The 12,939-nt window shown below is 37.5% G+C and overlaps 1 protein-coding gene across 1 annotated transcript in view; it reads right to left on the reverse strand.

The window, feature by feature from the left end:
- Positions 1–12,939, reverse strand: part of fermt2 (FERM domain containing kindlin 2) — a gene marked incomplete at its 5' end in the record, with an annotated part of 45,619 nt that overhangs the window by 22,689 nt on the left and 9,991 nt on the right. Inside the window, 2 exons of the mRNA XM_016480463.1 lie at positions 5,205–5,237; positions 9,222–9,350. Of these exons, the coding sequence (XP_016335949.1) occupies positions 5,205–5,237; positions 9,222–9,350 (162 nt within the window). The remainder of the gene's footprint in view (positions 1–5,204; positions 5,238–9,221; positions 9,351–12,939) is intronic.

Here is a 12,939-nt window from a genome sequence, read left to right on the forward strand (position 1 = left end):
AAGGTATCTAATATTTTGATACTTAATTTCCATGATCTAAATATTCTTAAAAAGTTTGTTGTCATTTGGAAGTGTGTAGGCCTTCTTGCATTATTATGCTGTTACATTATGATTTTATATTCAGTGGCATAAAATGGTCTTTAAAATGGCAATAATATTGCTTATTGCAATTATTTCTGGGGCAATATATCGCACAACAAAAAGATGTTATCATGACAGGCCTAACTCTGACATTTGTTATGAATAATCTTGGTTTCTGGATTGATTCCATTAAATTTTAAATAAAAAGGTCAAGAATTTAAGATTTTTTTTAAGATTTAAAAATGTAAGATATTACACAAGATTAAACAGTTTTATAAAACAAATTATTTGGTTACATTTTCAGCAAAAAGAACTTGTTAACATGTTAACATGGTGGCAGGATTTTGTCATCCCGCCCACTCCTAGCCAGGAAATCACTGTAAACAGCACAAGAAACTGCTGTTCACACAGTCACTCATTCACATGACTGCACAGTTCTGATGAAGGCAGCATGCCGAAAACACACACAGTTCAACTTTGCAAGTGCACAAACAGCAGCATGAGGGGTCCGGGAGGTGACTGGCATCTCTATGAACCCGATGAATCAGGAGCCGAGCATCAGCTGGGTCTCAGTGCACCGTTACAGCTGTTATTATCACACACCATTAACACATTCAGTCCATTAGTGCAGCATTATTCTTTAAACACTTCAGTCAATGCCTACAGGACAACTGGAGCCATTTTCCCAATCCGCGTAAGGACCTCAAATTGCACAGGTCCTGCTGGTTATTATTAAATGGAGACTCCTAGATGTTTATTAATATTACATAGTATCAGCTGTTCACCAGCTATGACGTATGTCATGGCACAACACCCACAGAGACTAACTATAACCTTCATTTAGATGACTAGAGCTAGTGAAAGGATGACACCTAATGAACTAGAACAATAAAAGAAAACTTTAATGAGTGTAAGTGTCCTTAATATATGCTTATTTTGTAGCAAACATTTATAAAAGTTAAGAGAGGCTGTTCTATATTGTGAATATAATCACAACAGAAGGAGTCACACTTAATGGACCTCTGGTAACTTACTGTATAAATGTTAGTCATATTTATCAGTTTATAAACAAAAATAATAAAATAATAAAAAAAAATTATATATGATAATATATATATATATATACAGTGGGTACGGAAAGTATTCAGACCCCCTTAAATTTTTCACTCTTTGTTATATTGCAGCCATTTGCTAAAATCATTTAAGTTAATTTTTTTTCCTCATTAATGTACACACAGCACCCCATATTGACAGAAAAACACAGAATCGTTGACATTTTTGCAGATTTATTAAAAAAGAAAAACTGAAATATCACATGGTCCTAAGTATTCAGACCCTTTGTTAGTTATAAATAATACAAAGATTATTGGAGTATGTTTTACAAGAAAATACTATTTTAGCTTTCCTACTTTCATGTTTACGTCACACAATGTCTTATTTTCTTTGTAATTAATTGTGAAACTTATTAAAATTTTTTGAGTGAAAACATTATCATATAAGCCATCAGCATCAATAAAACATCTTTTTTTTAAATACTGCATTGAATTTAGAAAAAAAAACAGAAAAATTTGAAAAGAAAAATTAATTACGCAAATTCAATATATAAGATATATTCAAATGAATCCTTTTAAAGCACTGGCAGCCCACACAAAATGTCTTAGACATTACCACCAAAATCAGGCTGTGTGAGCAATAATGCAATGCAAAAATAAACTTCTGCTAGCGGTACAAAGATGCAATTTTATGTGAAGACACTATCATCTGTCAACTGAATAAACTTGTTTATCTACTGTCATAAATCCGACACATCACACAGTCACACTACACATTCTTCTCTAACCAGTCAAGCGACCAATCACAGAGTGAGTAAAACACAGAAGCAAAAGCACGTATGTGGCAGTGAGAGGCCACAGTCATGTAGAGGGACAGGAAGTGCTTGAGGGGTGGCAGAGGTCATGAGAAAAGACAGAGGGCTGGAAGAGGCATGAGGGAGGCTCGCAGCCCTTCTCAGAAACTCAGAGGGGTTTCCACTCCCATCAGGGAACTGAGGAGGCCTGCGTTTGGATGTTTACTCGACTCTACGCACTGTTTGGGAATGTTCAAATGAATCCTGATCCACAAACACACATCACACTGACGCTTCAGCTCAGACTCATGCTTGAAGGCACGTATAAAACAATGAACAGCGAGCGTGAAGGAGTGTTCACGCGCTCATATGCCAAATGTCAAACTGTTTTACTAATCAATTCGATAATAACAGTGCTGCAAGGCCTCTTATTTTAATTCATCATTTTCTGTAATTATTTTGGCCCAAACTTGCAGACTCTATTCAGACTTTTTGTAGATAATTTCAGTTCTAACATTGCTATTTTTATGAATTTTAATAGCTTTTAATATTAAAAAGTTAGTTTACTCAAAAATCATAATTTCCTCAACTTTGTCGTTCCAAATCTTTGAAACAGAAATTAAGATGAAATCTGAGAGACTTCTGTCCCTCCATTAAAAGTCCATGCAACCAAAGCTTTGATCTAAAAGAAATCCATATGAAGAGAGTGCTTTAATCCAAGTCTTCTGAAGAGACACGATGGCTTAATATGATAAACAGATCTAATTTAGGCTTGCATTCATATATAAACATTGATCAATGCACATACTTAGAGCACATCAAATCAGACAAATCAGGGTATAATTCACCATAATGAATTTGACTGAAAACGAGACTGTGAGACTTACAGTATGGCATGCGTCGTATAAAGGTTTATAATTGTTTTATGGGCTAAAAGAGTTTCTAGGTCCACTGAAAGTTTTTTGCAGTGATGTTTCTTCAGCTGAACATTTGGTATGTTCTTAAAAACAACTGAGTAATCTAATGGACACTGTACGTCTATCCCTCTTTCATTAATGTCAGAATTTAAATATGATGCTACACTAAGGTCTATGTGGTAAACAGAAGCTCACAGTGCTTGTGAATGTGAGGAAACTAATGAGGTTCATTCTCATGAGTCATGCAAGCACATATGAACTTCCGCAAGAACCAATGAGGGTTGTTCTCGTATGCCAAACCAAGCATATGTGCGCTCATTAAATCTGTTCATCAAGCAGAGCAATCGTTATGTCCTCAGAAGACTTGGATTAAACTATTTGATTTACATGGATTACCTTTACAGTGTATTTATTTTTTTGTCATTCATTTTTTGAAGCATCAGTGTATTGGTGGAATGGACTTTCAGTGGAGGAACAGAAACTATCCATTTAAAGTCTGTTGTACCGAAACTGTGATTGTTGCTTCTTAAACCTGGCTTCATTTCGAGAGTGAGTCAGATGTTGATTCAGTAAATGCTCTGAACGATTCAGCAAAGCATTAAAGGGTTAGTTCACCCAAAAATGAAAATTAGCCTGTTTTACTCACCCTCAAAGCATCCTAGGTGTATGTGACTTTCTTCTTTCAGACGAATCCAATCGGAGTTATATTAAAAATCGTCCTGGTCCCTCCAAGCCTTTCAATGCGGGTGTTGGTTGTCAACAGTTTAGAAGACGTGACATAAACTCCATGCATCCGTAATAAAACGTCCCTCACACGGCTCTGGGGGGTGAATAAAGGCCTCCTGTAGCGAATCCATGCATTTTTGTAAGATAAATATCCATATTTCAAATGTAATAAACACTTTTTTTCTCACTTCCGCTGACTGTCGTACACGGAAGCCGTTCCGGCAGATGACGTAAGATGTAGGCGTTGCGTGATTAGTGACGAGCGTGGAGAGAGAACAAAACAAAACGCCAGTCATGAATTAGAAGCAGAAAACGAGGATTTGTAAAGAAAAATGTCAGAGGATTTCGATATAAGCCAAGAAGAGACTGGTTTTCCTTTGCTAAATTAAGGAAACTTTGTTTCCTTTGAACCTGCATTTCTCAGAGATGCACGACGCCTACGTCTTCCGCCTGCACGTCATCCACGTACCACAGTCAGCGGAAGTGAGAGAAAAGTGTTTATTACATTTGAAATATGGATATTTATCTTACAAAAATGCATGGATTCGCTACAGGGGGCCTTTATTCACCTCCCGGAACCGTGTGAGGGACGTTTTATTACAGATGCACGCACTTTATTTCACGTCTTCTGAACTGTTGACAACCAACACCCGCTTACCCACATTGAAAGGCTTGGAGGGACCAGGACAATTTTTAATATAACTCCGATTGGAAGTCACATACACCTAGGATGCTTTGAGGGTGAGTAAAACATAGGCTAATTTTCATTTTTGGGTGAACTAACCCTTTAATGCCTCTTTTTTTCCACCAACATGGTTCCTCTGGTGGTTCCTGGGCTGATGCCCACCCTTCACTCTCATTCCACCATAGAAACGGCAGTTCTGGGCTGAAAACACTAGTTACAATCCAACCCTAAATCCTTGCTGACTGGAAAAGTCAGAGAGCTTGAATTGGGAAAATTTGGCTTCACAACTTCTCTATCATTTGACTTCATTTTGACCACTATTGTTTTGCTGCCTTGCAAGAACTGGCATTTCCTTCCTTCCAAATGCAGCAATAAAATAAGACTTTTGCAGCATGTAGTAGGGATGCTCTTGATCAAACTGCATTAAAAGTTCAAGGTTCTTTGTACGTCACATATGTATTCCATACAGAACCTTGAACCTTCGTAAACTTACAACTGTTCAGTGCACACACATGCTGTCCATCATGTGCACATGCATGTGCTAATATGCCTGCTTGTTTTTATAACCAGTTATGATGAGCTTCAGATAAAAGCTTGAATAATCAATGTCAGTATTGGCTGGGTTAAAAAAATAAAATAATCCCAAGCAGTATTTGCTGGGTAGCTCCTTGACCTGACCTTTCAATCTTTTATCCCTAATTTTATTTAGATTTTAGGACAAAGCAAGACAATTCAACCAGCAAAACTAAGAACCGATAAGGGAATGTAAGGGAATGCAGTGTTTGGGCAAAGCTCATCTCGTGACCAGCTGAGGTGTCACTGAAGCAGAGAGTCAGGTGACCAGAGCCAGGGATTTCTCGGAGTCAGCAGTGGTCAGGTGACTGCTCCAGCTGCGGTGAGAGGATGTGAAGGAAGCAATGCAGGAAGCCAGAACAACTATGAGCCTTACCTTTTACTGGTCCAATGTATAGTATCTCAGAGTCTTGAGGAATGGGAGGAAATGTAGAAAATAAAAAACAAAGAGAGAAAGAGGGGGAATGAAAGGATAGATTAAAGAGATTAACAGCTTGGAGGAAAAGGAAAGCGTTACCATGCAAAATGAGACAAGACATCATAAGTAACCAAAGTTTCAAAAAGAAAAGAACTAATATCTCAAATAAATAAATAAAAGGTTCAGGCAGACAGACCCAAGATGTTCATACACATCCTTAATAAATGTCATTCACAGAGTCACATTTTGCCTTTTCATTAAACTCATTCACTTTTCACTAGGGCTGCCCCCTACTAGTCGACTAATCGTTAGTAGACCAGAAGGGGCTTGGTCGACCAAACTTTTATTAGTTGCTTAGTCGTAGAAAAAAAAATAAAAATCCACAGGCGAAGTCATGCAGTCTGTGACTAACAGATCATTAACGGTTAGTCTATGGTAATAAAGTACAAATGCTCGCCTATCATTCAGCGACCTCAAATATGGCTTATCATCTGAAATATGTAAGTATTACCAACTTTACATGGCCGCTATTCAAGTGCGTGTGTGGAGTTTATAAGCGCGCTTACTGCAGGACAGATGGAGGCGCTGGTGCGTCACTTGCTCCTAAAATACTGGTAATTTTTGCTCATACAGATAAGAGTAATACATCATTAAAATCTGTAAAGACTATGTTTATTTGTATGCACTCACAATAAAAACAAAATCGCGCTTTTGTGAAATAATGAAAGCAAACAGGATGCACTTTCTGCCGTCTCGGTCTCTGTGAACTTGAGCGTGAAACTCTGTGTATAATCTTTGCCTTACAGACATTAAAAATATATCTATAAAGAGTAAAATGTCTACTTTCAAATGAACCAATTCAAATGGAAAACAAATATTCTCAGATTATGTAATCCGTATGAAACATTCATACAGGCGCAGCAGTACTGCGGAGATGACGAGTCAGTGTCAATGTCGCCGACTTCATCTCTTAAACCGAAAACAAAGAAAGCACTAGTTTATCAAATTATTAAAATGTTAATGCAGCCTCCGTACTGTTTTTCCCTGAAACATTCATAATCATTACTTCTGCGGTGCGCTGTGGCAAGCTTTATGTGTGCTTGAGCGCTCATTAGGCTATGAAGGCAATTAAAGGCTCATAATAATGATTTAAATGGTTTATTAATAAACATGCGATTAGTCGACTAATGCTTAAAATGAACGATTACTAGTCGACCAGAAAAATTCTTAGTCGAGGACAGCTCTACTTTCAACAAATAAGGCTTTTTTTTTTACCTATAGAAAGTATTGGAAAATATTGTTCACCCAACTTAAAGTCAAAGTAGGCATTCTAAGAGCAACTTTATTTTCTATTAAAAATTTGAGACACAAACAATATACCACATTTTTGTAATTAAACCTCAAGTTATCAATTTAATATCAACTCAACAGATCAAAATCTGTTGACTCAACATCACTGTATTTTAATTGCTGGAGAGTAACAGAATTTTAAAACTAGTTATTTTACATATTATATTAGATTAATAGTTGATCGTAACATTTTTAGTCCACCTAAAGAACATTTGTACTTTTAGCTTATCTCACATAAGTAAATCAATCAATCTGTGTTTCTGCTCTTCTCTAGCTTACTTTCAAGTGTAGTTGTCTAATAAACAAGGATTTTATATATTCTAAATATTGAAGTCTCTTTGACAAATTGCTTTTGCTCCTCTTCTGTAAGCTGCTTTGAATAAAAACATCTGCTAAATGTGCGTATGAAAGTCCAGACACAGACCAGGGGAGGACAGAGCTCTACTTCCAGAGAAGATGGTGTTGTTTGAAGATCCGTAGAGGAAGGGAAAGGAACAACAATACTAATGGGTGGAGCTCATGTCCTGCTCACACCGTTATCAGAGCGATCCCTATCACAGCGACTCGTACTGAAATCCCTCTGAGAAGAGATCAAGAGGCGGGTCTTCGGCTCATTTCCCGTTGTGGGCCAAAATGGCTCATGGCGGCTCCCGTTCCATTTTCTCCTTCCTAAAGGACCCTTTGTGCGGTAAAAACCAGCGTCTTCATGGACCCTAAACATCGGGAGTCCTGCACTATTTTAATGAGGGTCATCATGAGGTTAAATGGTAGTAATGAAGGAACAAGTGGAGAACAGATCCCAGACACAAGCGTTTTGGCCTGCGTGTTGAGTTTGCATGGGGGATGCGTCTGGGACAATAGACCCTATTCATGTCGACCTGAGGAGATGGAGTCTGTCCTCTGTGCATCGTTAATGGATTGTAGCGCATCATGTGTGGGGCGCTCGGCGATGTAGCTGCTCTGTTTCAAAATGGCAGCGTGACCAAATATGTGCGGAATCTGAACCATTCACGCTCCGAAGTTAGAGCGAGAGCAGCACGCCTGCAAATGATACGCTGCTCTCAACCCACGCATTTCTCATTTCAGCACTGTTTCAACAGAACAAGCCTTTTGTTTTCCTGCTCTTCAACCACACGCGCATCATTTTGGAGCTTCATGGGTTCCACACCATCAAACACTGTGTACGACGCAAACAAGCAATGCGATGTGGCACGACAATCAGAGTATCTATTGCTCATACTTGGGTTTAAGATTCAACCTAACCTCAAATCCCAAGCACCTCAGTGTGTAACCCACCCCACCTGCATGATTTGTGACGGATATGAACCATGCCTCAAGTTTGTTGCAGAGAGAAGTACCATAATGCTATGTCAAACTCTATTAAAATCAACTGGGTTGAGTTGCTTGGGCATTTATAACTGGTTTTCAATCCTGTCTAGGGGACCCAGAGCACTGGACATTTCACATTAGCATATCTTTAGTGCCCTATGATGCAGCGATGTAGAAAATAAGGACTGAATCAAAGAATTTATCACAATTTTTTTTCCCCCCTGAAATTCTGTTAGCTAGTTTAATTTTTTTCTGGATTTCTGATTTAATACATAATGGTGATAATCAAAATAAGGCATAAAACATGACAAAAAGGGCACTTTTATTGTAAGAATTATATTTTATGAGTTCAATTGATTAGACATGCTTTTTGATTATTAAAACGTAATTAAAGCATTAAAACAGAGAAATAAAATGGAATTCATAGGGCCCTAAAATTTAGCTTTTGTTACAATGTTAATAAATTGCTGTTACATTATACAAGCTTCATGATTCCAGTTAATTAGACAAGCTTTTTAATTACTAAAATAAGGAATTTGAGGGGAAAAATAACATTGATTTAATAGATCGCTACATCTCTTTTATTATTTATTCAGTTTATGCAGCTGACTTGTTGCCACACCTTTTGAGGCAGAATAACGGTCCAACGATCTACAACAAAACAGAGCAAGCTTTTGAGATAACCAATTATTTAATTACTATAATTCTAATTTATTAGGAGAAATTACATCAAAAGTGAAAAAGTTGGTTAAAAAAAAAACTGACCACCAACCGGACGGATGCCATTTTATATTTTAGCTCAACTTTAACAGGACTGCATGCACAGGATTGTGGGATATCACAGGCAGTGAAGAATACATCATATCCTGCTTTCAAAAACTAATCATATGAAGCTATCTCAATAGACTGGATGTGAGATGAGCACTGGATTCAGAAACGCCTTGTTGCCTTCCTACCTCTGTATCCTGTCTGCAGAGGCAGCATTTTTCAGCTTTCAGAGACAGAAACTTAGTTTAGCTCTATCCAAACGAGTTGATGATCTGAGTCTGGTGTGTTAAATAAGGGAGACACAGAAAATGTGCAGTGTGGCTGAAGCTCAGGACTAGGACTGAAAACCAATGACTTATGTTCCATGATGGTTATAATGCTGACTCGTGTAGGCAGCTCTCTAGGTATTGGGGAAAAAAAACCTACTATTTCCTAAAATGGACCTTATAGATATTTTGAGAAGTTAATGATAGAGAGATCAGTGCATTGACATTCTCAGAGGAATGGTGACGGTGATCTGAGACGTACCTGACCCAGGAGTGAGCAATGGTCCTTCCAGCTCCAGCGCCTCCTCCTCCGCCTCCTCCAGCTTTTTCTTCTTCTTCTTGGGGTCGCGGGGCTTGCGCAGTAAGGAGAGCTCCTCAGGATGCCGGATGTCTGTGGAAGAGGGACTCGTTCTAATTAAAAGGTCGGACCATCACCCTCAAGACACAAGATGTCTCAGACTCTGAGGGTCATTTCAACAGCAAAAAGACATGCAGTGGAGACTTAGAAACAGACATATGCAAGCTTCAATAAGTCTAGATGAAAACAGGCACATTACAACTCATGTATATCTAATGTACATTTTTATAACAAGTTGGCTTAATCATCTGATTTATCCAGCAATAATTCCCCCTATAGTGGCCATGATGTCATGCTTACAGGGCTGAGCACATGTTCATTCTTTAGACTCCCATCATATCAGGGAGTCTGAGGTTTTTATAGATCTCATGCTTCGCTGCTAGAGGACTTGTTCCACATAGAATTATATTAATTATTTGCATAATATTAATTACAAAATTATACACATGTTCTGCATGTGCAAGCACTACTGAAATTTTCTTAAACTCAATTATAGATAAAATTACACTTTCCAACATGACCTCAAATTCTGCACAAGGTGAAAAAGTCTATCCAACAAATAAAATGTTTTATTTTTATTTAATGAACATTTTAATGGTTCGATTAAATTTAAGTAATCAAAAAGCATGTCTAATTAATTAAAATCGTGAAGCTTATGCAATTAAATTTTATTTTCCAATTCAGGATTCCATTCAATTATTATTATTATTATTATTACAGTGCTAATCAAATGAAGGCATAAAACATTAATCTTTTAAAATGTAATAATTCAAAATTTAACTTTCTTTTATTTTTAGACAAAGTTCTGTACAACTGGTTTTCCGTTGTAAAGAAAAAAAAAATTAAGTTAAAAAAAAAAATGCATTATTATTACTATAGACATGCAGCCTTCATTTTTCAATATCAGTCCTTTTGCAGTTTAATATTCATATTAGGCACTAGACCATATCATGATAAGATCAGCCCTACTTTTGATTTATTTATTCAACATTTGCTGAATTCCATAACATAGCGTGTTATACTGTAAATTCCATTGTTGTGACTGGATTTCATCTGCATTTTCCACAGTGCAGTGTCTAAACAGTGTCTAAAGATGTCTAAAGCAGACCAGCGATCTAAAGAACCCTTGAGAAGACGACTCCAATAAGTACATGATGAAATTCTAATAGAGATTTTGCATCCAGAGTGAAACATTCAAAAAACCATTGCCAGTAACTGGCGTTGACAGTTTCAGCATTAAATAACTTTTTATTGAAATTCTTGCAGTTTGATTCTCCACTACTTTAAGCATTATGGCAGGACGACTCGCACTCCCTGGATTTTCCACAGTCCTGGAGGAAACGAGTGTGACGGAGTGCAAGTGTGTTGGGGAGGGGCTTCACGGCTTGGCAGGAATGGCTTGTTTAGTTGTGTTACTACAGCAAAAGCATTCCAGAGGTTTTAAGGACTACCAGATGGCAGTTCTCTCTCTCTGAGTCTGCCCTTTTACAGCCATATGCGAGCGAACTACAGCAGGTCACTGGAGTGCAATCAACAACAAACAGAAGATCCTTCAGCAAACGCTCCCAAATCAAACAGCCGTAACTCACAAGAAACTTGCAGAGAACGCTCTGACTGAGAAACCACACATTTATCATTTTCTTTCTTCTCTGACGAGCAGTTCGTGTGTTAGGCAAAACACTCTGCAGAAACACAGTCCGCTCGCTCTAAGAGGCAAATAATACACACACTCCAAATCACTGCATGCCTCACATGAGAATGCAACAGTAACGTGAGGAGAAAACGCCCACCAGAACAACTGATACCACCAGAGAGAGAGTAAGCATTATGAAGCCAGCAGTGAACAATGATATGGCCTCTGAATGAAAACACAGACTAATTCAAGAGCTGCACTTCACATCACAGCTATTCACAACCATTTTCAGTTTAAGGCCTAAAGTAAAAGTACACACATATCACAGGGCTCCAGACTCATTCTTCCCACTGGTCGCTCTTTTGCGACTAACTTTCTCAGTTGGTCGCACGAGCACATAATTTGGTCGCAATTTTATTAAACATATGATTAATCAATGCATGCTGATGAACTTTTATCATAGTTTAGTTATATGGTAACGAAAGTGTTCAGCATTCAACCCGTTCTTATTTGTGAATTTAATTTTGTGAACGGGAATTCCTCTTTTGCTGTGTTATAAGCAGGCTTCATGCGCTTTTACTTTCACTTTCGAATTCGTGATCTTGGTGTCACATTTTACAAGAAAAGATAATTGTATGTTTTGCTTATATCTATACACCTTTCACTTTTTAAGACTAAAACAAAAGATGGATCCATTGTTATTCTTAATTAAAAAGCACAACAATAATAAAACATTAGGCTACAATGACAAACTATCTTACATAACGTTTATTAAAAAAAACGAATAAGATGAGGCACGGCACACACCACATGCTCTATTATATACCGACTAATAAATTACAGAATGTTTAGCAAACACTGAGGAATCAAATAAATTAATGGTGCAATGTGTAATATTTACAACGATCTATTGACAGAAATATAATAAACATAACTATGTTTTTAGAGGTGTACAAAGACCTTACTTAAGGAACCATTATGTTTTTATTACCTTAGAATGAGCAATTTCTATCTACATACACCGCGGGTCCCCTTACATGGAAGTCGCCACCATTTTTCTACAGTAGCCCTAAACGGACACACTGCTCTACAGAGCGCATTTCGTCACTATGTTGTTCTTGCGAATAAAACACTGACACAATGAACAAGTACATTAATATTCGCAATAACATAGGCTTATTGAATATTTAAGTAAATATAATTCCTTAATTATATATTATATTATTATTATTATATATATAATCTGTGTGTGTATGTGTTACGATTTAACGAGGTCATATTCAGAAACCAATGAAACCGAAACCAAATAGCATTGAAACAGGAACATGTATAACAGTTCGTTCTGATCCTCGAATCTGACTGCACAAAAGACTTTCTATTGATATTTCCACCTGCACGCGTTCTAGACGAGCTGTCAGTCAGTGCAGTTAGATTGCTGCACCACAAGGTGGCGGCAAGGGACTGTCTTTGAGTGAGTCTTTAAACAGTTCATTCAACTACACGTTCAAAAACGCTGCTTCATTCAAAGAGAGACATAATGAAAAACGCTGTTGAAATCATTTTAACTTTGAGCACCACGTTAGAAGGCTCAGCTGACCAATGCGTCGATGCTAAGACAGATATTTGGATTTCCTTGGACATGACAACCTATTTTCCCAAATATATATGACTCGCAAGTAATCGCACATGCTCAGTTGATCTCTCTCTCATTTGTTGTCTGTTTAGGCTTGTTAAGTGCAAATCTACGGAGCCTCTGTACAAATCAGCATGGTACACATTATGGTATCATTTAGACTTGTGCCGGTATTCGGTAATGCGATATATCACGGTAATGAATATGCACGATATTGTTATCGTGGGCACTTCTAAATACCGTGAATAATTATATATTACAAATTATTCAGAATTTTGAATGCATTTTAAGAATACTTTTCCCATCAACTGGTCAAAATGCACAACACCGCTGTATGCTGCGGGAAAGAGGCGTGC

The sequence above is a fragment of the Sinocyclocheilus anshuiensis genome, unplaced genomic scaffold, assembly GCF_001515605.1.
Source record: "Sinocyclocheilus anshuiensis isolate Anshui unplaced genomic scaffold, SAMN03320099.WGS_v1.1 scaffold161, whole genome shotgun sequence".
Lineage (NCBI taxonomy): Eukaryota > Metazoa > Chordata > Actinopteri > Cypriniformes > Cyprinidae > Sinocyclocheilus > Sinocyclocheilus anshuiensis.